The 27,678-nt window shown below is 38.9% G+C and overlaps 1 protein-coding gene across 1 annotated transcript in view; it reads left to right on the top strand.

Moving 5' to 3' along the window:
- Positions 1 to 27,678, top strand: part of LOC124594204 (putative thiamine transporter SLC35F3) — a gene marked incomplete at its 5' end in the record, with an annotated part of 324,621 nt that overhangs the window by 38,805 nt on the left and 258,138 nt on the right. The window contains one exon of the mRNA XM_047132567.1: positions 18,620 to 18,720. Within this exon, the coding sequence (XP_046988523.1) occupies positions 18,620 to 18,720 (101 nt within the window). The remainder of the gene's footprint in view (positions 1 to 18,619; positions 18,721 to 27,678) is intronic.

Raw genomic sequence — 27,678 nt, 5'->3', positions numbered from 1 at the left:
CTTAAGGGCAATATTATGGAAATGGAAGAGGACATAATTGAAGATGAGAAGAGAGATATGGTACTGCTTGAAGGATATGTCAGAGCACTGTAAGACATAAGTTAAAATAGGGACCCAGGAGTAAAGAACATACCGTTAGAACTATTGAGATCCTTGGGAGAGCCAGCCATGGCAAAACTCTTCCATGAGGTGAGCAAGATGTTTGAGACAGGCAAAGTACCCTCAGGCTTCAAGAATAATTCCAATTCTAGTTCCAAAGAAAGCAGGTGCTGACAGGTGTGAATATTACTGAACTATCAGTTTAGTAAGTAATGGCTGCAAAATACTAACATGACTTCTGCACAGAAGAATGGAAAAACTGGTAGAATATGACCTCAGGGAAGATCAGTTTGGATTCAGGACAAATGTAGCAACATGCGAGGCAATACTTGACCCTCTGACTTATCTTAGAAGATTGATTAAGGAAAGACAAACCTACATTTATAGCATTTCTAGACTCAGAGAAAATTTTTGACATTGTTTGACTGGAATACTCTCTTTAAAATTGTGAAGGTAATAGGGAAAAATATAGTGAGTGAAAGGCCATTTGCAACCTGTACAGAAACCAGATGGCAGTAATAAGAGTTGAGGAACATGAAAGGGAAGTGGTAGTTGAGAAGGGAGTGAGATGGTGTTGTAGCCTATCCCCAGTGTTATTCAATTCGTACACTGAACAAGTAGTAAAGTAAACCAAAGAAAAATTTGGAGTAGGAATTAAAGTTCAAGGAAAAGAAATAAAAACTTTAAGGTTTGCCAATGACATTATAATTCTATCAGAGACAGCAAAGGACTTGGAAGAATAGCTGCATGGAATGGACAGTGTCTTGAAAGGAGTATTTAAATTGAACATTACCAGAAGCAAAACAAGGATAGTGGAATTTAGTTGAATTAAATCAGATGATGCTGAGAGAACTAGATTATGAAGTGAGGCACTTAAAGTAGAAGATGCCGTGTGCTATTTGGGTTGAAAAATAACTGATGATGGGTTGAAGTAGAGAGGATATGAAATGCAGACTGGCAATGGCAAGAAAGGTATTTCTGCACAAAATAAATTTGTTAACATTGAGTATAGATTTAAGTATCAGGCAGTTTTTTCTGAAAGTATTTGTAGGAAGTGGAAATGGAAATGAGCATTTGGCATCACTGGCTGGGAGGCCCCTTACGGGGCAAGTCCAGCTGCCTTGGTGCAGGTCTTATTACATTCGATGCAACATTAGGTAACTTGTGCGCCAGATGGCGATGAAATGGTAATGAATACAACACAACTCCCAGTCCCTGAGCAGAGAAAATCCCCGACCCAGCCGGGAATCGAATCCGGACCCGTAGGACGGCAATCCGTCATGCTGACCACTCTCGCGGTCTTTGTAGGAGGTGAAACATGGACAATAAACTGTTTGGACTAGAAAAGACTAGACGCTTTTGAAATGAGGTGCTACAGAAGAATGATGAAGATTAGGTGGGTAGATTGCTTAACTAACAAGGAGGTAGTGAATGGAATTGGGGAGAAAAAAAATTGTGGCGCAATCTGACTGAAAGACGCATTTGATTGGTAGGACACTTTCTGAGACATCAAAGTATCATCAATTTAGTACTGGAGGGAAGTGTGGAGGGTAAAAATTGTAGAGAGAGACCAAGAGATAAATACAGTAAGCAGATTCATCAGGATGTAGGTTGCAGTAGTTACTTGGAAATGAAGAATCGTGCACAGATAGAGTGGCACAGAGAACTGTATCAACCCAGTCTTCTGTATGAACACCACTACAACAACACATCACATAAAGGTGATGAAATGTATATAAAAGGAGAAAACAGTATATGGTTGAGTTATAAATATTATAAATAAAACTGCTTAATAAGTCAACAACAGGTTAGCTCTAGGAGGTGAAAGCTTATTAATGGGCCCCTACACTATTTTTTCAATGAAATATGTAGTGCATGTAATGTGAAAAGGCCAACATCAGGAAAATTCGTGAATCTCATCAAAGAATTTGATCTTGTAGACCACGAACTACTATTATGTAAAATGTTTGGTTATCATATTAGGGCACATGCAATGACTGATTTAAATCCTACATACAAGACAGAAAATAGAGAGTGGTAATTTTATTAAAAAATGGGAAACTGTACAATGTGATGAACAAATGGTTTCATATAGTGATATGTAGGGGGCTAAAGCTCATTCCAATTCTTTTTATAATTTTTATTAATGATCTCCCAAACTACATAATCTTTGTTGATACTACAGATATCCTCCTCACTAACCATTTAGTACAAGAACGAAGGAAAAAAATCGATTATACCAACCACAGCATAATAAGTTGGCAAAACATTAGTAAACTAATACTATACAAAATAAGACTGAGCACAAACATTTTACTTCTGCATAACAATCAGCACCTGAAACTGATCATCTAGTCATTGACAATACACTTACCAATCGAGAACAAATAACAAAATTTCATGGCATATGGATAGATGATACCTTACAATGGGAAACATGTATGGAAAAACTATTAAGCAGATTTGACAGTTTTTGGTATGCTTTCAGTGTCCTCAGCAAAGTGTATGACATTGAAACATTCAAAACAATGCACATCACATGTGTGTACTCACTCATCTCATATGCCAGTGAAAAGAATTACTAAAACAGTAAAGCAAGTCTCAGTACCCTCTAGAATAGGAAGTCTATTCCAAGTGTGTATATCCTTGATACATCAATTTAATTCATGGTAATAGCCATTTATTTACAAAGAACAGTGAAGTGCACAAACATTGAACCCATTATTTCAAACAGTGTTGTTCTAGTGGAACAGGATTTGCATAAGGCCCATGGTAGTCTGAGATAAGGTGAATTTATGTTCTGTAAGTCATCTGGCAACCTAAAGGCAACTAAGACTGGATTTAAGACAGACTAAAAATTGTGCTCCAGAAACACACTTCTGTACCAGTACTAAAAAATATAACATGGAAGCCCAGTTACTCTAATTAACATAAGACAATCTGAAATTCATTATAGCTACAACGACAGAGGTTACAAGAAATTAGTAAGTGTATTTTTCCATTATGGATGTTGTTACATCACAATCACACTCAGATCCAAATCTGAAAACAAATTTGTCAGTGAAGTACAACGCTTAGCAATGAAAACAACTTTATTACAAACAGCAGTGTATAGCCAGAACAGAACTGACCTCCTGGACAGAGAGTGCTGCTATTTATAAAAACTTGAAATATTCCAGAATGCTCATATTTACAAAAAACAACAAGTATTCGAGAATACACAAACATAAAAAACACCAGATATTTCAATCTACCACAAATGATAAATACTAAGCAACAAATAATTGCTGGTGGACAGGTTTGAACTAGCGACTCACAGTGTATCAGCCAATAACACCAACAGCTACACCATACTGAGTGCACCATAGGTCGCTGCATTGGTCTCTGTCCTGAAAAAATAGTGACCACCTGTTTCAGAAGTTCTCATGGGAGCCAAGTACAGCACCCTGGATCTAGGTCTTGTCATGGTTCTCTGTACAGCTGCACTGGTGGATTCTAAGATTCTGGTCATGTTGTTATATCCTCTTCACAATGATGAGACCCTCCCATCATGCTTCATGATCATTGAGCATGTCTCTAGCTTCTGTGTGCCTCCCATCTTCTGCAGCTGTGGACTGTAGTAGGGCTACATGTGCAGGACATGGACAATGTCTGTGTGCCTTTATCTTCTTACTGAAGGGTGATTATCTTCCACTTCATGTGTGACATCTGACAAGCAACAAAGGTTATGATTCAACCCTAAGTAGCACTTCAGCAACTTTTCTGGTGGTCCCCATTTCTGCACGGGCATAAAAACACATACCAAGTCTCCTGGGCTATATCTCATTGGCCAGTGCTTGGTGTTATAGTGCTCTCAGTCTTTCTACTAGGTGTTCTGGTATGCGAGCAAGCTGTCTTGCTTCTCTGATCATGGTGATGAGGTGTTTCAGTTTCATCTGACTGAAATGGAAATAGTGTATCCATTATTATTTCAGCCTCATAACCGTGGAGCAGCAAGACTGATGTGAAGTCTGCAGTTTCTTGCTTCACTGTGTTTTATGAAAATGTTGAGACAGGCAGTATTGTATCCCAAACTCTCTACTCAACACCAGCATACATCAAAAGCTTATCTTCCAACATCATATTAAAGTTTTTTTGAGGTCTTCCATCTGTGGATGGTAGGCAGTCATCATACTGTAGGTGATGTAACTTGAAATTACCTCTGATGCTAGTGTCAAATGTAAATCTTTTCCATGATCAAAGACTATAACAAGGGATGCTTTGTGCTTCAAAATGATGTCTTCTACAAGGAACTTTGCAATTTCCAGAGCTTTGCCAGTCTACACAGCTTTGGAGACACCATAGCAGGTGAGGTAGTCAGAGCAGACTATTATCCATCAGTTCCTATTGTCTACTTTGGAAAACTTTCCAAAACTTCAATTTGCATTCACTGCTAAAGGTGGTATTGGCACAAGATGACCCAGAGGTAATAGTGGCACAAGCTTCTGACACTGACATTCCTTGCTGTTGCTCATGTAGATTCTTAATTGAGCAGCAGGGTCCTGGCTAGTGACACCCACTTCTGATGCTGTTTTGAGTATTTAAAAATCCCAGGTGGCCACATGTTGGAGCATCATGGGAATACTTCCAGTCAGCTGGCTGTAGATGACCTGGGATGATGAGCAACTACTTCTGCCCCACTGGACCATAGCTCCTCTTATACAATTCTCTGTTTTTAACTGAATTTCTCCAGGTTTCTTCTTCTTCAAGGCTTCTATGGTTTTCAGTGTCACTAAATGCACTGATGACTGAGATTTCATCCATACTGTTGTGTTCCACCAAAGGATTCCTTGAAAGGCAATTTGCATCCTTGTGTTTGTGTCCACTTTTGTATACCATTGTGACATTGCAGTTCTGAAGCCTCACCAGTTGACCCCACAGTTGCTTCATGATAGTCAGCCAGCATAGAGAATGGTACTCCATCACAATGGCGACTGGTTTGCCAAAGAAATATGGCCAGAACTTGATAGCCCAAACAACTACAAGACATGCTTTCTCAGTTGTAGAGTATTTTGTGTTGGACTTGGAGAGTACTCTGGATGCATAAGCTATCGCCTTTTCAGCACCTTCTTGAATTCACATTAGTACTGCACATATCCTGTAGCTACTAGTATCAGTGTGAAGTTCTGTCTCAGCATTCTCATCATACAATCCTAGGACTGGAGAGGATGTCAGCACTTCCTATAGCACAAGGAAAGAGCCTTCTTCCTCCTTGTTCCTGGAAAATTTGTCATTTCCCTGCAATTGTTTTTGCAAGAGCCATTGTTGGTACAGTAGTCCTTTACAAATTGCCAGTAGTATGAGCACATTCTGAGAAAACTTCTCACATCACAAATGTGCTGAGGAGTCAGAAAATCTGTCACTCCTCTTATGTTATCTGGACTGGAATGGACTCCTACTCCACTCACTAGGTGAACCAAGATTTTTATATCATGTGCAGTGAAGAGCCACTTTTTTGGATTCTGGTGGAGGCCTTCAATCTAAACAAATTCAGCATAATCATCAGGTGGCTTAAGATTTCTTCAGATGTATTCAAAACAATGTCAATTTCATTCAGATAATGAAGTCATGTTGTCCATTTGTGTATCAAAGCAAGTTATCATTCATATGTTTGAAGGTGTCTGGAGTTTTACACAGTTCAAATGGCACAATTTAAACCTATAGAGGCTATCAGGAGTTGATCAGGTAGTTATTTCCCAGTGAGCTGCATCAAATCAATTTGTCATTAATTTGTCTGCATGTCAATGGCTGAGCAATAATTTGACCTTTTCAGGCAGTCTTAAGGTGTCATCAGTGTGCAGCAGTGATTTTGTTCAGTCATCAGTAGTTGACATGTAAATGCCATGCTCCACCTACTCCACAAGAACCAAGGACTCTGAAGCTTCAATGATGTCACCTAGCAGTGTCTTCTCCTCTGCCTCATAGATTATCAATCGTTCAGCTGGTGATACTCTGTATGAGCGCTGGCTAATTGTTAAATACAGTGTTTTACCATGGGCTGCTTGGTCTGTCTTTTCTGCAGTCTGGACTTGAAAGCATTCAAAAATGGATGTGAAGTGGCTATCACTCATTAACTTCATTCCTTGGTCAGGCCAGATGCTGTTGGCTGTACAATAATAGCTTCCTCCATTGCGTCATTTGTAGTAGTAGCAGAGCATAATTCTTCATCAGTGACACTAAACTGCCCTTCCTGAACTGTTAACTGTCCCTAAGCACCTTCCTGTAGGGATAAGTTGTCACAGCTCATGGCAATTAGTGATTCAATGTTCTCCTTGACCACCTACAGGGTGTATGATCATGGCTGGCATGTACACTTCTCTTGTGACTCTGGGTAGCTTTTTGCATTTGCCAGAAGTTTCACAGTTTAACTGTGCATCTCAGTTGATGACTTTACCTCATCTCATTGATGATACCAGGATAACAACGTCTTCAACTGGGAAGAACTGCCTACAGCAAATTTTGTTGCATATGGACATTAGAATAGCTTCATCATTCTGGAGGTTTGATCTCCCACATTCTATAACTGCTTGTGATGCCTGCAAGGAAATATGTTGAAGAATAAACAATATGAGTGCATTCAGTTAAAATGACAAATTTGATGGAATGTGTTCTGTCACTGACAGTTATTCTTGCAATACATGTTCCTGTCAGCTGTATGTATTTCCCATTTGTGACTTCCAGCACGATCTCTTTCATATCACAAAGCACAGTCTCCTTTATCTGATGATGAAAAGCATCTTGCATTATAGAAAAGGAAGCCAGTGAGCGGAGCAAACCAGCACCTGGACAGGTTAGCCATCAGTGATGAAGACAGTGAGATTTCCTGACACCTTGGTGACTGTCATCCATGGTGGGTTTGCGTCTGTAGTGGCCTCACCTTCATAGATTGTAGCCTTGCTTAGTTTTCCTCAATTCAGCAGCTAGCAAGTGGGTGGCACCTCTATGATGGAGAATGGCTACAGCATGTTGGGAAGTGATCTCATTCAGTGTATGGTGATGGGCTTCATCCAACAGTTGACTATAATCATATGCAGTTAAGTGCTGTGTATAGGACTGTTGTGATGATTGACAACTTGTGGTATAATAGGCGTTGAACATTTGCCTTCTCTCTCTGCAGTAGCACACAACAGTCCAGGGCACTGAAAGTGAAAGCATACGGGCATGTTGTTCCATGTTCTCCAAATATCTGTTCTCCTAAGGGATGTTGTACTTGGTGGAAGAGTGAGCTGTACCTGCATTGGTCAGATGTTGAGTTGTCTTTTGACAGTTTGGCATAAGTCTCGGTTGGCTGAGTCCATTCTTTGTGGTGTGTTCAGATAGGTGTGGTGATTGGTGCTAAAGATTGATACACATATTCTTCAATATTTTATTTTACCTCATGACATATGGAATTAACTTTTATGGCTGCTATCTGTTGTGTTCTTAGTCTGATATTTCAGGCTGCCATACATTGTTGTATCTCTTCTCTTACTATACAGCATATGAGAGAGGCAAGCCCATGGTAGTCTCCCACTACTGTCGTAGGAACCACATTTGGCAACTGATCATACCTCTTTCTTCAGATTCTTTTTCTGTTACACTTCCTTGATTGCCTAAACCCACTTGATGAATATCTCTGTTGTCGTGATGTACTTTACCAGAAGCTGCTCCTTCCATCAAGTGTGAGATTTTGTCAGTTTCTGTCATATTTGGATTCACTGTATTGCAAAGGCTCAGAATATTGTGTATATATAATTGTGTTGTTTCCCCATATCGTTGTGACCTGATATTCAATTGTTATTCCACTAAGCAGCCTTTTTCTAATTGACACCAGACATTTTCTTCAGTTTCAACCGGATTTTGTACCAGTTATTGAGCTTCTCTTTGTTGTTTTCAAACCCCTACTGGACTGTACCGTCAAAATAAAAGTACACATTTGCCAAACACATAATGTCATCCCACCTGTTGCATTTGGAAACTCAGTAGAATCTTTCAACCAGAACTGTGAGAACTGTGGATGAACTGGAGAACTCTGGAGAATTGTGATGGATGTCTGATGTGTAACCACACATCAGACATCCATTGGTCTCTTGAATATATGGGTCTTTGGACTGATGGGCTGATTGTATTCTGGTTCCTGCCTGTGTAGGTGATGGCTTTTACATTACCTAATTGGAGCCATGATGATGTAAATGTTTGGAGTACTTGGCATCCTCACCAAAAAATGTGACATCATAATTGCAAGCAAGTCAAATCCAAAAGCACTGTTGTCAGTGACATACATAACTTAGCATTGAAAGCAAGTTTGTTATGACAAGTAGTGTTCAACAAGAACAACCTTGACCAACCTAGATGGAGTGTGCAGCTATTTATACAAACATTGAATATTTCAGAATGCTGGTATTTATACACATAGCAGATATTCAAGAATTTACAAACATTACAAACATAAGATATTTCAAGAAGCTTCCAGAAATAATAAATACTAAACAACAAATAGTTTCTGCTGGTCAGATTTGAACTGGTGACCCATGACACATTAGCCAATGATGCTAACCATTACACCATATTGCATGCATCACAGCATTTCCATTGCTGTATTTTGTGTGACTGGACACTATTATATTAAATTATGCAGTTATTAGTTATTCATGTACACAGCTACTTCTAGTAGTTCCATGTATGTAATATAGTTACTTCATACAATGGTATGTGGAAACCCACAAGAGTGATTCATAGGACAAACAAATAACCTTTTTTTATTAATTCATTTAGTTGGTTTTGAGACATTGTCTCACTATCAAATATTACCATTAACAAAACTCCATAAATTTAAAGTAAATGCATCCTTGAACACAGTTTCATTAAGGCCCCATATCCTGCGTTAAAATTGTAGAAAGATCATACACAGGCTCTCATTCAACCATACTAGCAATGACTTATTTATAATGAGCAATTCACTTGTTTTGGTTTGTATCAGATACTTGAATCCTGCTTTGATAATTTTATATCAACAACTTTAGTGTTTTCCTGATGTATTTTGTTTCTGTCTGTATGAGCATTGTAATTCATTTCTTCTTGCCATCAATAAATTCAATGATGTCAGCAGCAAGTTCAAAACTCATCATACTGACAGACAAGTTAACCATAGTGTTGTCTATGACTCAGATGCTATGTGTGAATTGGTGGGATGTCAGCATTACGTGCCAAGTATTGGGAGAACATCCCAAGCCCATTCAGTGGGAATTTGGCTCACATCAGTTTGAGTTTTTTACATTTGTTACTTTGATGGGATGCTTTATGATGTATAATTTGTCACTTTGATGATTTTGGTTTGGTAGAAGCAACTTATAGGGCAAGAGTCTGGTAGAGAGTGATGTGTCTTAAATGTTTGTCTAGTTATTAGTGTAATGGAGTAGGAAAGTCAGTGATTGAGTTTTCCTGGCTTTCTAGAACCTAAAACAACATTTATGAAAATGCTTGTCATCAAAGTCTACAAACTGATGCCCTATTCAGCTGCCTAGCTTTATTGTTTATTGATCTACATTAATTTTGGTAGTTTTCCTTTCTGGCACACCACATTGCCATAGTGTGGCAATTCAAGGCTTCTGCTGGTAACTGCCTGTAGTCAATTCAACAACTCTCTCATCCTATTTCAGCATGTCAAATCTACTTGTGGCATTCAGTGATCCAACATGTAATATTGTGATGGGTAGAAAGAGGAGATACAGCGTGTTTCAACTGACTCTCACATTCACATTTAGACCCCAGCAGTCCTCAGTTTGAGTCTACCAGGAGAATTTTCTTTTTTCCCATTTTTTTCAATTTTTCTTGCAGGAGTTAACAGTGTATTGGCAAGGATTTTCATTTATTCACTATCTGCATGTATAAACCAGTAACATTTTCTGCAAAAAATTAGTAATTATATAAGTCCATACACTATCAATAGTACCAATATGATGATAACACACACCACAGATGATTTTTTAGGGTAAGTACTTAAATAGAAATGTCTTCAGAAACAGGGTCAACTGAGACACCAACAATTCCATCTTTTGTTGTATTATATCATGTTCATTGTCTTAAAAACAAGAGTACAATGCTGTAAGAATACTCCAGTATAAACTATATGTTCATGTACCATAATTTGTGTTGTGGCTTTACATTAGTGAGCTGCTTTAATGAGGTAGCTTCATCACATTATATTATTCCAGTAGAAATGCATTCTGGGCTGCCTGCACCCAGTCTGCCAGAACTTAACTTCATAATCATTAATGTATATGGAACACTAAGTGGTAATTCATTTATTTTTATGAACAAGGTGGAGGTTATGCTGAACAGACGGAGCCCATGTAATATGAAGATAGTGTACTTTGTGTCTACTTTAAAACTGACTTCTCAAAAAGCAGTGTTGCTACGGATATTTTAATAAACACAACAAAACCATTTGATATGGTTCACGCAATAACCATCCAACAAGATCAAAAACATACATAAAATCTGTCATTGACATAGTACTTATCTCAGATACAAACTATGCCTTCACTATCAATGTACTGGGCATGGGTTATAGTGACCATGAGGCATAATTATTATGCATACAGATGCAAAAAAGTTGTGACAGTTACAAAAAGGAAACTAAGAAAAGAACAGTTTATGGAGATAATATTAGAATATTTAACTTCCTATTACCTAAGGAAAACTGGGAAAACATTTTCTATGAGAAAAATCCTGACAGCATGAACATGTGTTTCAAAAATATCTTACTTTATTACTTTAACGCAACTTTCCTTCTTAGCATCAAAAGTTAGATGTTAAGAACAAAACATAATGGATAACAAAAGCCATTAAAATTTCCAGTGATGGAAACAGATTACTGCAGTACTGATGTAAAATATCAGGGTCACTCCAAAAGAAATGCACACAATTTTTTTTTTTTTAAATCCATCTATTATTCTACATGTTTGAAAGTTTTACAGTGTGTAGATACATCCTTTAGGAACAATATTTTCATTTCTACACATAATTTCCACCCCTCTCAACTGCCTTACACCATCTTGGAACAAGTGCCTGTATACCCACACGGTAAAATTCTGGACCAACCTGTTGGAGCCACTGTTTGGCAGCGTGCACAAGGGAGTCATCATCTTCAAACCTTGTTCCACGAAGAGAGTCTTTCAGTTTCCCAAAGAGATGATGGTGACATGGAGCTAGGTCAGGACTGTAAGGTGGGTGTTTCAGTGTTGTCCATCCGAGTTTTGTGATCGCTTCCATGGTTTTTGACTGACATCTGGCCGTGAATTGTCGTGCAACAGCAAAACATCCTGCTTTTGCCAATGTGGTTGAACACGACTCAGTCAAGCTTGAAGTTTCTTCAGTGTTGTCACATATGCATCAGAATTTAGCATGGGCTCCAGAATTTAGCATGGGCTCCAAGCTCCACTTGGCACAATGACCACAAGCAAGAGTCACTCGGAATTGAAAAACACTGTAGCCATAACTTTTCCGGCAGAAGGTGTGGTTTTGAATTTTTTTTCTTGGGTGAATTCACATGATGCCACTCCATTGATTGCCTCTTCATCTCTGGTGAAAAATAATGGAGCCATGTTTCATCACCTGTCACAGTTCTTCCAAGAAATTCACCTCCACCATTCTCATACTGTTCCAAAAGTTCGCTGCATACCATTTTTCTTGTTTCTTTGTGAGCCACTGTCAACATCCTGGGAACCCACATGGCCCAAACCTTTTTTTAACGCCAACACTTTCAGTATTCTGCAAACACTTCCTTCCCCTACCCCAACTAGCATGACAATTTGTTCACTGTGATGCGTCTGTCAGCAGTCACCAATTCGTTAACTCTCTGCACACTGTGAGGACAATCCTCAATATTGCCGTGCCCGTTTTCATCATGTAACCTGCTTGCCCACCATACTGCGATCAACAGCAGCATATCCATACACCTTTTTCAACCTCTTGTTGATGTTCCCCACTGTCTCGTTTTCACAGCACAGGAATTCTATGACAGCACGTTGCTTCCGACGAACGTCAAGTATAGCAGCCATCTTGAAGACATGCTGTGACGGCACCACTCATGTGAACAGGTGAACTAAGTTTGAAAACAAGTGGGAAGGATGTATCTACACACTGTGAAACTTTCACACATGCAGAATGAAAACTGTATTTTTACAAAAATAGTGTGCATTTCTTTTGGAGTGACCCTTGTATATACACTGTTCCAAGAACTGTTTGCCTCTTCTAATATCTACAAAAAAATCTATGTTAGAGTATTCATGCAGGGAAAAATTATGTACAACAACTATCTGATAAGAATCTCATCCCAAATGAGAGCCATGTAGTAGGTTAGCAACAGAGAACCTTTTAGTACATTGCTTAAGAAATAGTATGTATCTTTCTCATGCGATGGACTCAATATTATATTATCGTGGCTTCTACTTGCAAGTCAATAACAAATTTACTTTTGTCATTAATGACAAGCAATGACTATATTACTGTCAAGAGTACACAGTGTAAAGAAGAATGTTATTTTCAATGTATGTCTATGAAATAATATAACATCAAATCTTATGCTTGAAAATGATATAAATGCCAAAATTGCAATAGTAAAATAAAAAGATTTACAGCTAAAATCGAATATAATACCATTAAAAGAAACTTTCACCCATGTCACATGATCTCACCTCATGAGACACTGTGAATAAGTTTCGAATTTAACCTGGATATTAGCACCAAGTCTGATAAGGACTTTTACACCACCACCTCTCCTCTCCATGCCAGTAAACTTCTGTGGGGGCAAATTTTGTCCCACCACCAGGATATGGAGCAGCTACTAAGTCAAGCACCATGACACAGATGTGGGTTAAAAACTTCAGCTACAGTGACAGATAATATGGTACAACCTCTGTGATTTTCGTCTAATTTCACCACCTCTCCTCTCCATGCCAGTAAACTTCTGTGGGGGCAAATTTTGTCCCACCATCAGGATATGGAGCAGCTACTAAGTCAAGTACCATGACACAGATGTGGGTTAAAAACTTTGGCTACAGTGGCAGATAATATGGTACAACCGCCGGCCGAAGTGGCCGTGCGGTTAAAGGCGCTGCAGTCTGGAACCGCAAGACCGCTACGGTCGCAGGTTCGAATCCTGCCTCGGGCATGGATGTTTGTGATGTCCTTAGGTTAGTTAGGTTTAACTAGTTCTAAGTTCTAGGGGACTAATGACCTCAGCAGTTGTGTCCCATAGTGCTCAGAGCCAATATGGTACAACCTCTGTGATTTTCGTCTAGTTTCCAAAACATTTTTGCATGCCTTAAGTAATATAGGAGCATGCTGGTAGGAGAAAGTGTAGTTTAAAGTATTCTATTGCAGTGTATGATTTCTGTTGCTATTGGTGAATATTTGGGAAGCAGGGAGTGATACACACATTAAATATTTTACGTACTTTGCTGGGTTATCACCCAGTGCCTTTGCACCAATATATTAGCATTGTGCATCATGTTACATTTACTGAATGGGACAAACCTTGCACTATCTCTATGAATAGTAACCCACAAAAAGAAAAATGGGATAAACCCTTAAATTTTTTGACACATGGCTTGTGTGGTATTTTAATGTAGTTTGGTATGTCTTCAGTAACATTAAGTTCTGTCCATGTAGTTCCAAACTAATTGATTTGCTACATATTGAAGATCTTCCCTGACCACCAGAAGCCCAACAATGTGAATAATAGCTACCATAAGAAACTTAAACATTAAAATTGATGTGGCAGACTTGCAGTAATAAACAAAATAGCCAAAAGCATCCTCTCATGTTTTGGAGCTAGTTCACAACTTTCTTCTTCTCAGCAAGTCGTGAAATTCTTTTCTGCAGTTTGAATTTATTTTGAAACTGTTCACAGTATATTTTATATTGACTTAGGAAACAATTCATGATACATTTCCAACAGTTTGTCTGTCACTTGCAGTATAAATAAGGCTGGTAGATGTTTATTTGTCTAATACCAATAGCATGTAAAATGGATAATACTGTCTTGATGTGTGGCTGGTGACTGTGAAATTAGCACAAAACTGTGTAAAAATGACTGTCATGGTGAGCTGTGTTAGATATTGGAGAAGTGTATTTTTTTTCTCACACAGATACTGCTTCATGTAAGCAGTAAATGAATGAATGAACATCTTTACCGATACATTGAATACTTGAGCCCCTTCTATGTGTCACATAATGACATATTTATCTTAGTGAGTGAACCACAGCTCGCACAACTGAGTAGACTTGCTGAAGTCTAATAGTAAAGAATCTGTTGACTTTACAACACACAGGGAAGGTGGTCTCATTCAAAAGGGCTACCAGGGTAACACATCTCAGAGTATTGAGGCATTAGCTTACCAGGAGAAATCATCTGTCACAATAAAAAGGAACAGTTACTGTTTATAAAACAGTTGACATGAACATTTATATACATCATGAATGGCAGATTTGATATATTCAGCTAGCATGGCACTTCTCATAAAAGAAACCTGGCACACAATTGCCACCGTTATTTTTTATCTATTGTTTTCATGTGTTATACTTTGTGAGTCAACCCTTTGTATTTGCCAAAATGGTTGCAACCTATTTAATTTTGGTTTATTGATACTTATGCATCATTTCTTACAAGATAGGTCAAAAGGACAAAAACAGGCAATGTCTCTATGGAAAAGAACTTGCTGCAGTGGTAACTGAAGTAGTAATAGACGTGTATGCTCTAGCACTACCTCAACTCTATCTGTTGATTACTTTAACTTAATCTGTATCACCAACACCACAACCCATTAAATATCACTGACTTTACCTGGTTGTTCTCATTTAGACATTACACTCAAACTTGTAGCACACACACAATCACTGAATTAAAGAACTGGCCAAGAAAGAGTTGTCTCCCAAATGGTGTATATCAGTAGCAACTGCAAACCAGCGATAAATATGCAGCACACCAGCACTGATGGAGCCTTCATGGAAACAACCAGTTTGAAGAAACCATCTCCCAACATAATTTTGATGAACTAATGGCCCCAGTGAAGATCCAAAAACCTATGCTGCAGTTCAAGACTTTGTAAGAGAAATACTGGAAGGATTCTGCAGTTGCTTAACACCTTGACCCACAAGATTCTCCACTACCGTTAAACTTCCACATGCAGCCTTGACCTGAAGGCCATCTGTGTTTATCCACCACAATGAGTACATACATAGTAAGATAACAAGCATTATCATTACTAACGTGAGGGATGATGCTACTGCATGGTATAAGCTTTGCTCACCTGATATAACCATGTCTAAATCTGAAGTTAGTGTCACAGTCAAAAATATAATTTTTAAACACCAATCAAAGTCACTTCCTGCATGGATGTCCATAGTTATACTTCACAAACATTGCACAAACTAACAATAAAGCTTATTAAGTCATTGAGGTTGAGTGGCCACCAGCTACAGTTCTCACTTTAGCCAACATTATTCATCACCTGCCCATAATAAGTGGATGATGCCACCAACATGTAACTTTTTAGCAGACTGTAACCTCAGACATGCCACTTTTCCTAATACTGCTGATTTAGTGACTTTGATGCTCCACACCTACCCAGCAAGCATAAACTCACTTGGAGTCCTTCTTGTAATGATTTTGTGATTGCTCTGTCTGCTGAAAACTGTTTTATGGATGAACTGCTTTGTTTCTCCCACCCTTCAGGGCCAGGGCCAAGTCCAGGGTGTCTTTCCATTAAAATGCATTTTACAGTTTAGTTTTGACGGAAGTGTATCTGCATCAAGCTTACAGAACGTTTGACATTCCTCACTTTTGCCTCTCTCTGGTACTTTGTTTCTGTCCACGTAATGGACTTGCTTCACTCACGGGTGTGTCTTGCCATCTTGTGTGACAATGAATGAATATGAAACTTCCTGGCAGATTAAAACTGTGTGCCAAACCGAGACTCAAACTCAGGACCTTTGCCTTTTGTAGGCAAGTGCTCTACCACCTGAGTTATCCAAGCATGACTCACGACCCATCCTCACAGCTTCAATTCTGCCAGTACCTCCTATGAATGAATATGACTGCTTCTTATCTCTCTAAGTTTTGATACACTACTCGATTGAAAGACACATAACTCTTGAACCAGATGTCAGATTTCATCAATAAATTAAAAATTACACAAAATATATATTTAGGATGTGTTCTGTAACAAGTTATTCTTATCCTTAACTTAATGTTATAGATCAGAAATGAGTGTGGTCAGTGAAATAGCATGTCACTGCCATGTCTCATGGTTTCTGTTTAGGAAACAGTTACAAGTTAGGTGAGTGCTTTTATGGGAGGCATGAAAACAAAGTTAAACATACTTGACAAATTTCATTTCATCCATACTCAGAACTAGTATTCAGTTTCTTTTCTTTTGAATGAAAAATACCCACCAGTGTTTGTCTCTGCTCAACTCACGAACACATTCCTACTGCTTCTGTTATGAATATAGGTGCATCATATCAGTGTTGCCAACTAACACACCTTTTTCAGTTTCTGTTTTGGGCTGTATACGTCCCACATTGTGAATCACCAGTTCATTCCTAGACATATTTTATTATTCCACTACAACATAGCAAATACAAAAATGCTCATTAAGTTGTCTTTTTATGGCCAGTGCTCATGTGGCATGAGAAGTTCAAGAAGCATGTTGTCCAAGGAGCTCCATTGTGTCTTTCTCCATTTAATGTTAGGTAGTTTTTCATCTGTTTTTAAATGTTTTCATGGCTGCACAGCCATTTGGTTGTGTGCCTGTATTTATGAAAGTCTGAGTACTGCCAGTACTTTTTAGATACTTGGCCACAATAATGCGTTCACTATGCTGTTTGTAGTAGCTTACCTGCATTCCTATTTTCCTATTCATTATTAAACCCACTCCTGCATTACCCCTATCAGACTGCCCAAATCATTCATACATTCATACTGTGCAGAGAAATTATTTGCTGCTTCTGGTGGAGAGAGAGAGAGAGAGAGCGAGAGAGAGAGAGAGAGAGACCAAGTGGTGTGTGGCGGAGGGCACTATTCATGCTAAAGTCATAGTTCCCCCCTCTGTTCCACTCGCAGATTGCACAAGGGAAAAACGACTGTCTGAACATCTCAGTATGGGCTCTAATTTCCCTTATCTTTGAATGGCGATCATTGCACGCTTTGAAAGTTGGTGGTAATAATATATTCTCTACATCCTCGGCAAAGATCAGCTTTTGGAATTTAGTGAGCAGCCCCTTCCGATTAGAGTGTCATCTGTCTGCAAGTGTGTCCCACATCAAACTTTCTACAAGATTTGTAACACTCTCACGATGGCTAAATGTAGCAGTCATGAATCTTGCCACTCTTCTTTGGACCTTCTCAATGGAAGATATTGTTCTTTCACCTTTTTGTGAAGGGCATCATTGATGTGTTTGTGCTTTATTGACAATGAATATAGGGTAAAAGAAATACATACATATAATAACATTCTTATGAAAAAATTAATCAGTTTTAATGTTTGATATGACACCTCAGTCAAATTTGTTTCATTCATTCATATAGCATTAAGAAAAGCTGAAGTATGAAGTGTGTGAGAAAAATAATGAGACTAAAAACACTGCAAGCAAATAGTAATTCTGTGTTGTTCTACATGTTGTTCTACATGTATAGACCAGATGCTCTGCTTGAGTTTCAGATCTGCACAATCACCATGTGATTTTTGAGAGTGCCATTGTTGAAGTTGTGTTTTTGTGGTGTGTTACAAAAATCCATGAGTGTGACCACTGAACAGTTGAAACAGCCCTATGTGGAACATTCTTTAACACAAGCACAAATTTTTCGCTGGCACAAACCATTCTTGCAAGGCCAAAAACATGCTAGAGATGAACCTTCACTTTAAAAAACAATGAAAGCATTAAACATTTGCAAGCTCTTGTGGAATTATTCCTCCAGGAAACATTGTCAACCAAGTGTTCTTGAAAGGCTTACGAAAAGGCTCAATGAATGAGACTGGACATTGCAGACAAGTGGATGTCACACAGCCACTTCCATCACAGAATTTTTTACCTCAAAAGGCACTCCTGTTGTTCTTCAGCCCTCCCCCGCAATTCACTTGATCTGCGTTCTTGTGACATGTTTTATTTTCTGAAATTAAAAAGTGTCTTAAAAGGACATCATGTTGAGACTCTGGAGAACATTCAAAAGAATGTGATCAACATGTTAAAGACCTTACCAGTTAAAGTCTTTCAGTAATGCTACCATAACTGGGAACAATGGTTCTACTGGTGTATGGCTGCCAAAGGGAACTACCTTGAAGGAGACAATATCATTGTTAGGAAATAAAATAAAATAAAACAAAAACTTTGGTGCATAAAAAACAAGGATCATTACTTTTCTCACACACCTCATGTGTGCTACAATTTGCAGTGCATTTGTTTCATTCACTGTGGTTTGATGTTAGTTTATGATCAGTTACAGGGAGCACTCATCAGGAGCAACAGCAGCAACCAGGGGCAGCAGCTGGCAAGCTCCGTGCATGCAATAATTCTTGCTGCTCCCAATCTGCCCGTAAGGTGAGCCTTTTCACTTCCTATTCATCCTAGATAACAAAAGAGTATCATTTACGTTCTTCTTGCTCTATACAGTCTCCCCCCCCCCCCCCCCCCCCCCCATGAACCATGGACCTTGCCATTGGTGGGGAGGCTTGCATGCCTCAGCGATACAGATAGCCGTACTGTAGGTGCAACCACAACGGAGGGGTATCTGTTGAGAGGCCAGACAAACGTATGGTTCCTGAAGCGGGGCAGCAGCCTTTTCAGTAGTTGCAAGGGCAACAGTCTGGATGATTGACTGATCTGGCCTTGTAACAATAACCAAAACGGCCTTGCTGTGCTGGTACTGTGAACGGCTGAAAGCAAGGGGAAACTACGGCCGTAATTTTTCCCGAGGGCATGCAGCTTTACTGTATGATTAAATGATGATGGCGCCCTCTTGGGCAAAATATTCTGGAGGTAAAATAGTCCCCCATTCGGATCTCCGGATGGGGACTACTCAAGAGGATGTCGTTATCAGGAGAAAGAAAACTGGCGTTCTACGGATCGGAGCGTGGAATGTCAGATCCCTTAATCGGGCAGGTAGGTTAGAAAATTTAAAAAGGGAAATGGATAGGTTAAAGTTAGATATAGTGGGAATTAGTGAAGTTCAGTGGCAGGAGGAACAAGACTTTTGGTCAGGTGACTACAGGGTTATAAACACAAAATCAAATAGGGGTAATGCAGGAGTATGTTTAATAATGAATAGGAAAATAGGAATGCGGGTAAGCTACTACAAACAGCATAGTAAACGCATTATTGTGGCCAAGATAGATACGAAGCCCACACCTACTACAGTAGTACAAGTTTATATGCCAACTAGCTCTGCAGATGACGAAGAAATTGAAGAAATGTATGATGAAATAAAAGAAATTATTCAGATAGTGAAGGGAAACAAAAATTTAATAGTCATGGGTGACTGGAATTCGACAGCAGGAAAAGGGAGAGAAGGAAACATAGTAGGTGAATATGGATTGGGGCTAAGAAATGAAAGAGGAAGCCGTCTGATAGAATTTTGCACAGAGCACAACTTAATCATAGCTAACACTTGGTTCAAGAATCATGAAAGAAGGTTGTATACATGGAAGAACCCTGGAGATACTAAAAGGTATCAGATAGATTATATAATGGTAAGACAGAGATTTAGGAACCAGGCTTTAAATTGTAAGACATTTCCAGGGGCAGATGTGGACTCTGACCACAATCTATTGGTTATGACCTGTACATTAAAACTGAAGAAACTGCAAGAAGGTGGGAATTTAAGGAGATGGGACCTGGATAAACTGAAAGAACCAGAGGTTGTACAGAGTTTCAGGGAGAGCATAAGGGAACAATTGACAGCAATGGGGGAAAGAAATACAGTAGAAGAAGAATGGGTAGCTTTGAGGGATGAAATAGTGACGGCAGCAGAGGATCAAGTAGGTAAAAAGACAAGGGCTAGTAGAAATCCTTGGGTAACACAAGAAATATTGAATTTAATTGATGAAAGGAGAAAATATAAAAATGCAATAAATGAAGCAGGCAAAAAGGAATACAAACGTCTCAAAAATGAGATCGACAGGAAGTGCAAAATGGCTAAGCAGGGATGGCTAGAGGACAAATGTAAGGACGTAGAGGCTTATCTCACTAGGGGTAAGATAGATACTGCCTACAGGAAAATTAAAGAGACCTTTGGAGACAAGAGAACCACTTGAATGAACATCAAGAGCTCATATGGAAACCCAGTTCTAAGCAAAGAAGGGAAAGCAGAAAGGTGGAAGGAGTATATAGAGGATCTATACAAGGGTGATGTACTTGAGGACAATACTATGGAAATGGAAGAGGATTTAGATGAAGATGAAATGGGAGATACGATACTGCGTGAAGAGTTTGACAGAGCACTGAAAGACCTGAATCGAAACAAGGCCCCCGGAGTAGACAACATTCCATTAGAACTACTGATGGCCTTGGGAAAGCCAGTCCTGACAAAACTCTACCATCTGGTGAGGAAGATGTATGAAACACGCGAAATACCCTCAGACTTCAAGAAGAATATAATAATTCCAATTCCAAAGAAAGCAGGTGTCGACAGATGTGAAAATTACCAAACAATCAGTTTAATAAGCTACAGCTGCAAAATACTAACACAAATTCTTTGCAGATGAATGGAAAAACTAGTAGAAGCCGACCTTGGGGAAGATCAGTTTGGATTTCGTAGAAATACTGGAACACGTGAGGCAATACTGACCTTACGACTTATCTTAGAAGAAAGATTAAGGAAAGGCAAACCTATGTTTCTAGTATTTGTAGACTTAGAGAAAGCTTTTGACAATGTTGACTGGAATACTCTCTTTCAAATTCTAAAGGTGGCAAGGGTAAAATACAGGGAGCGAAAGGCTATTTACAATTTGTACAGAAACCAGATAGCAGTTATAAGAGTCGAGGGGCATGAAAGGGAAGCAGTGGTTGGGAAGGGTGTAAGACAGGGTTGTAGCCTCTCCCCGATGTTATTCAATCTGTATATTGAGCAAGCAGTAAATGAAACAAAAGAAAAATTCAGAGTAGGTATTAAAATCCATGGAGAAGAAATAAAAACTTTGAGGTAAGCCGATGACATTGTAATTCTGTCAGAGACAGCAAAGGACTTGGAAGAGCAGTTGAAAGGAATGGATAGTGTCTTGAGAGGAGTATATAAGATGAACATCAACAAAAGCAAAACGAGAATAATGGAATGTGGTAGAATTAAGTCGGGTGATGCTGAGGGAATTAGGTTAGGAAATGAGACACTTAAAGTAGTAAAGGAGTTTTGCTATTTGGGGAGCAAAATAACTGATGATGGTCGAAGTAGAGAGGATATAAAATGTAGACTGGCAATGGCAAGGAAAGCGTTTCTGAAGAAGAGAAATTTGTTAACATCGAGTATAGATTTAAGTGTCAGGAAGTCTTTTCTGAAAGTATTTGTATGGATTGTAGCCATGTATGGAAGTGAAACATGGACGATAAATAGTTTGGACAAGAAGAGAATAGAAGCTTTCGAAATATGGTGCTACAGAAGAATGCTGAAGATTAGATGGGTAGATCACATAACTAATGAGGAAGTATTGAATAGGATTGGGGAGAAGAGAAGTTTGTGGCACAACTTGACCAGAAGAAGAGATCGGTTGGTAGGACATGTTCTGAGGCATCAAGGGATCACAATTTAGTATTGGAGGGCATCGTGGAGGGTAAAAATCATAGAGGGAGGCCAAGAGATGAATACACTAAGCAGATTCAGAAGGATGTAGGTTGCAGTAGGTACTGGGAGATGAAGAACCTTGCACAGGATAGAGTAGCATGGAGAGCTGCATCAAACCAGTCTCAGGACTGAAGACCACAACAACAACAACATACAGTCTTATTTTTAACTCTTTTTATTTTGTAAAAAACTGATTGACTATTAAGTCTATAAATTATTTGCCAAAGTTCCTGTTAGGCAGATAGAGCTACAGTCCAAGCTGGTCCCACACATGTTCTCAGGGCAGATCTGATGATCTTACTGGCTATGGGAGTACATAAACTTCATGGAGATAGTTCATAGGTATGTGCCATTTGTGGACAAGCATTTTTCTGTTAAAAATGGCATTAAAGTACTGTCACATGAAAGGTAACATGGGAAGATACATGATGACCTGTTCCATTGTGCCATCAGAGTTTCCTCAAACAGTATCAGTCATATGCAGTGGGTGCCTACACCAGAAGACCATGACTAAAGTAACTGTGGCTCTCCAAAACATTGGAAGAATGGGACCTCTCCTCAGGTCACCAGCATACTCTCTGACGATGGCCATTCAGGGTAGTGCAGAATCAAGGTTCATTGAGAACGCAATGCAGTGCCATTCATCAGCAGTCCACACTCTCGCATTAGGCCACCACTCCAAACTCATCCATGTGTGTTGTAGTCTTAATGGCAACATAGGCCTGTCAAAGTAATTCCCTAATCTGGCTAATGCTAGTCTCTGACAAATGGAGCAGAATGACACAGAATGTTCTTGGGTGACAGGCACAGATGTGACACAGGCTACAATGTGCCTGGTGCATATTTTGATTATGCACCCTTGTAGTGGTCAGTCATAATCCAATGTAACCTTAACTGCAAGTATGTCTGCTGTCACACTCCCTTGCAGTTTGACACTGGACAACTGTCACATCCAAATGCCCCACAAATCTAGATACTGCGTCATTCAACCAGCCAGCTATTAGAGACCCGCAATGAGGCCCATTTCAGTATCTATCAGGTGCTGACAACTCTGTCTGACACAAGTAAGCAACATCTTCATGTCCTTCAGAATGATAACATCTGATATTGTTCATATCCCTAATATACTTTACCAAGGCTGGTAACAAAACTTAATGCTAACAACACTAATGCTCTCAGGTAGCCATTCTACCAGTCACAGAGGCTTGCAACTCTATTTACATACCCATGAATGGAGTGTACATGTACAAAGTTATATTCACTTCTGACTATGTCTTCTGCATGCTTCAATTTTTTGTCAGGCAGTGCAAGTTTGGCAAACCTAATTAAAGGAATTTAGCATCTGAAATAACTGTGCACTGAGTAAATTCTACAAGATCTGCTGTGTTCTTTATCATATGGTTGTTTGGAAGAAAAGAAGTCTCAGTCATAAGCTTATTAAATATAGTACCTTACTGAAAAAAATAACTTGGCCAAAGGGGCTTTAATTTAATTAACTGCGGACCTAATAGGGCCATAGCTTTTGGCATTAATTTTGATGGACCAGGATTAATAACTATGCATTTCTTAAGTAATGTATCTGTTAGCAAAAAAGAACTATTACTAACTATTTTCTTGACCATGTCTGATTTTTTTGGTGAGATATTTTGACATTTTAAACATTTGGTTCACTTTGACAAACTTCATAGTCTTTTTTTATATACTCTTTTATAGTAATCGGCATCTACATCTATACTCTGCAAACTACTGTGAGGTGCATCCCATTGTACCAGTTATTATAGTTTCTTCTTGTTCCATTCATGTGTAGAGTATGGGAAGAGTTGTTGTCTAAATGCCTCGGTGCTTGCAGTAATTATTCTACTCTTGTCCTCGCAATCCCTATGTGAGCAATACATAGGTAGTTGTAGTATATTCCTAAAGTAATCATTTAAAGCTGTTTCTTGAAACTTTGTTAATAGACTTTCTCGGGATAGTTTATGTCTATCTTTGAGAGCCTTCCAATTCAGTTCCTTCAGTATCTCTGTGACACTCTCCCATGGATTAAACAAATGTGGACCATTGGTGCTGCCATTCTCTGTATATGTTCAACATCCCCTGTTAGTCCTATCTGGTAAGATCCCACACACTTGAGCAATATTCTAGAATTGGTCATACGAGTGATTTGTAAAGAATCTCCTCTGCAGATTGACTGCCCTTCTCCAGTATTCTACCAGCAAACTTCTGTACCACCTGCTTTACCCATGACAAAACCTCCGTGGTCATTCCAGTTCATACCCCTACAAGGTGCTACACCCAGATATTTGTATGAATTGGCTGATTCCAACTGTGACTCACTGATATTATAGTCATAAGATACTACGTTTTTTAATTTTGTGAAGGGCACAACACAATTTTACATTTCTGAACATTTAAAGCAAGTTGCCAATCTCTGCAGCACTCTTTCAGATGGTACATCATTATAAATAATTGCATCACCTGCCAACAAAAGAATTTCTTTCATTTACATTAAGAATTATTGACTCATATTCATCTAATTTCTTACTGATTGGTTTTATTAGAATTTGATCTCATCTATGGAGACATTTCTTCTCTTATAAATATATATAGTCTTAGCTACTTTATAGGTTACAATATTTGTATTGACTGTAGACACTTTCATTTGATCTATTACCACTTTAATATGTGCTATAAGTTCTAGATGCAGCGTTGTATTTTAAACTTTTTGATAATAATGCCTGCTCTCTAACAGTGAATCAATGTTAGTAAGATTTACAACTTTAATATAATAGTGAATATCAGATTAAGTGTGTACAGAATGAACATTAGAGGCACTTAAAAATTTACAAATTTTCTCAGCAGGCCTATCTTAAATTATTTCTTCTAGCTTGTCTAAAAAGTTCTCAGCAGCATTTACTACTAAGTCTACAGCACAATTATCCAAATTCTTACCTAGTCTGAGATGTGCAGTGTAGATCATTTTTGAAGGACAGTTTGATGTCTGTTCATCTCATCTCTAATTTGTCCCTAAGCAATTTTTCTTTGATATTTCACTGAAGTTCTTTGACGCTGAATTCCAAAACTTACTTTTCACTTTTGCAAACACTGGCAATGCTTTAAATGAAATATTCATTCAGATTAGGTACATTGTATGCACTCTGGCAACATTTTCTTGACTGACATGGTTTTACCTCTGAACTTTCTTTCTATACTTTGCATTATAAGTAATGTTTTGTATATGCTGTTATTGGCAGACTTTCTCATTATTGAACAACCAATTTTGTTCAGTTTAGAGCCGTCTTCCAGTTTTCTGTTTCTGTGTTTATTTATTTAGCATATGGCTAATGCAGACATATCATAAAATTAAATTACATATAAATAGGTACATATTGACACACAAGAAACTTAAGTTTGTCTTTACAACTGAATATCCAGTCCCTCAATCCAGCACACTGCATCTGGAGTTGCTACCAGGAAGTCCTCTACAGCACCGTGATAGGCTCAAATCCTGCATTCACTGACAATGTGGTGAACAGTCTGGTATGGAGCCCCACAGTCAGAGGCTGGATTAGGTAGCTTCTTCCATTTAAAGAAAGCATTTCTGCATCAGCCATGGCTGGTATGGATTCTGTTGAGAGTAGTCCAGGTCTTGCATAGTAGGTTGAATCCACTTGGAAGTTTAGCACCTGAGAAGATGTTATGCAGGCGCTCATCTGTCACTGCTTCCCACTGACCTTTCCATTCTTGAAGGGGTTTGAAGTCCTTAGCAACCATGGCAGCAGCATCACACAGAGATGGATGGCGTAATTGCAGTCTCTTACGATTTAAAAGTCGCAGGTCACTATGCACAGGTAGGTTAGAATTCCTGGAGATCTTGTGGAATTCTCTCATAAGGGCAGTACATCTGTGTAGATCGGGAGTGGAAGCCAGTAAACTGGAGTAGATCTGATTGCACCAGAAATTATGCATATTGTCATATTCAGATAGGTGTCAACAAGCCTATCCATAGGATACGCTGGCAATGACATATCAACTAAATAGCAGAAACAGTTCTTTTCAGAGCCTTGTTTCTGTGTTGATTAACTTTCGTGAATTCCCTCTCTATTGGATTATGATGTGGTGAAGATTCCTAGAAATATTGTGCTGCTTCTTGTTCTAAAAAGTCTAAAGGGGTGTATTTCTGAAGTACTCTATCTCCTTAAAATGCTGATTTTGTGCCCTGTGTTTTTTTCCCCAGTAAAACTGTCACTAGATGTGAGACTCTGAAGCAAACAGCATGAGCACTTTGAAGCAGTGCTCAGACATCTGAAGTGGTGCTAATTGACACAAAGAGGAACAGAAGAGTGATAAAGATACCATGTCATTATGAGCTGTAGTATATATGGATTACTGTGGTTTGTTCATTGATTCCATTTTTGTTCATTCACCTTCAGATATCCTGTGGTTATCTTGAGTTGTTCTCATTCTTCTGTATATTATCAATGTTGTCAATAAAGTATTCATACTAAAACATTTCCCCCTAAGAACCACGGACCTTGCTGCTGGTGGGGAGGCTTGCGGGCCTCAGCGATACAGATAGCCGTACCGTAGGTGCAGCCACAATGGAGGGGTATCTGTTGAGAGGCCAGACAAATGTGTGGTTCCTGAAGAGAGGCAGCAGCCTCTTCAGTAGTTGCAAGAGCAACATTCTGGATGATTGACTGATCTGGCCTTGTAACATTAACCAAAACAGCCTTGCCATGCTGGTACTGCGAACAGTGGAAATCAAGGGGAAACTACAGCTGTAATTTTTCCTGAGGGCATGCAGCTTTACTTTGTGGTTAAATGATGATGGTGTCCTCTTGGGTAAAATATTCCAGAGGTAAAATAGTCCCCTATTCAGATCTTCAGGCAGGGACTACTGAGGAGGACATCATTATCAGGAGCAACAAGGCTGGTGTTCTACAGATCGGAGGGTGGAATGTCAGATCCCTTAATTGGGTAGGTAGGTTAGAAAATTTAAAAAGGGAAGTGGATAGGTTAAAGTTAGATATAGTGGTAATTAGTGAAGTTTGGTGGCAGGAGGAACAAGACTTCTGGTCAGGTGAATACAGAGTCATAAATACAAAATTAAATAGGGGTAATGCTGGAGTAGGTTAGTAACGAATAAAAAATAGGAGCATGGGTAAACTACTATGAACAGCATAGCGAATGCATTATTGTAACCAAGACAGACACAAAGCCCACACCTACCACAGTAGTACAAGTTTATATGGGAACTAGCTCCGCAGACGACGAAGAGATTGAAGAAATTTATGAGATAAAAGAAATTATTCAGATAGTGAAGGGAGATGAAAATTTAATAGTCATGGGGGACTGTAATTCAATAGCAGGAAAAGGAAGAGAAGGAAAAGTTGTAGGTGAATATAGAAAGGGGGTAAGGAATTAAAGAGGAAGCCACCTGGTATAATTTTGCTCAGAGCATAAGTTAATCATAGCTAACATTTGGTTTTAAAAAAATCATCAGAGAAGGTTGTATATGTGGAAGTGGCCTGGAGACACTGGAAGGTTTCAGATAGATTATCTAATGGTAAGACAGAGATTTAGGAACCAGATTTTAAATTGCGAGGCATTTCCAGGGGCAGATGTGGACTCCGACCACAATCTATTGGTTATGCACTGTAGATTAAAACTGAATAAACTGTGAAAAGATGGGAACTTACAGAGATGGGATCTGGATAAGCTGAAAG

Source organism: Schistocerca americana, chromosome 1 (assembly GCF_021461395.2).
Source record: "Schistocerca americana isolate TAMUIC-IGC-003095 chromosome 1, iqSchAmer2.1, whole genome shotgun sequence".
Lineage (NCBI taxonomy): Eukaryota > Metazoa > Arthropoda > Insecta > Orthoptera > Acrididae > Schistocerca > Schistocerca americana.
Note: the sequence above shows the minus strand (reverse complement) of the source record. Positions and strands in the feature narration are given on the sequence as shown.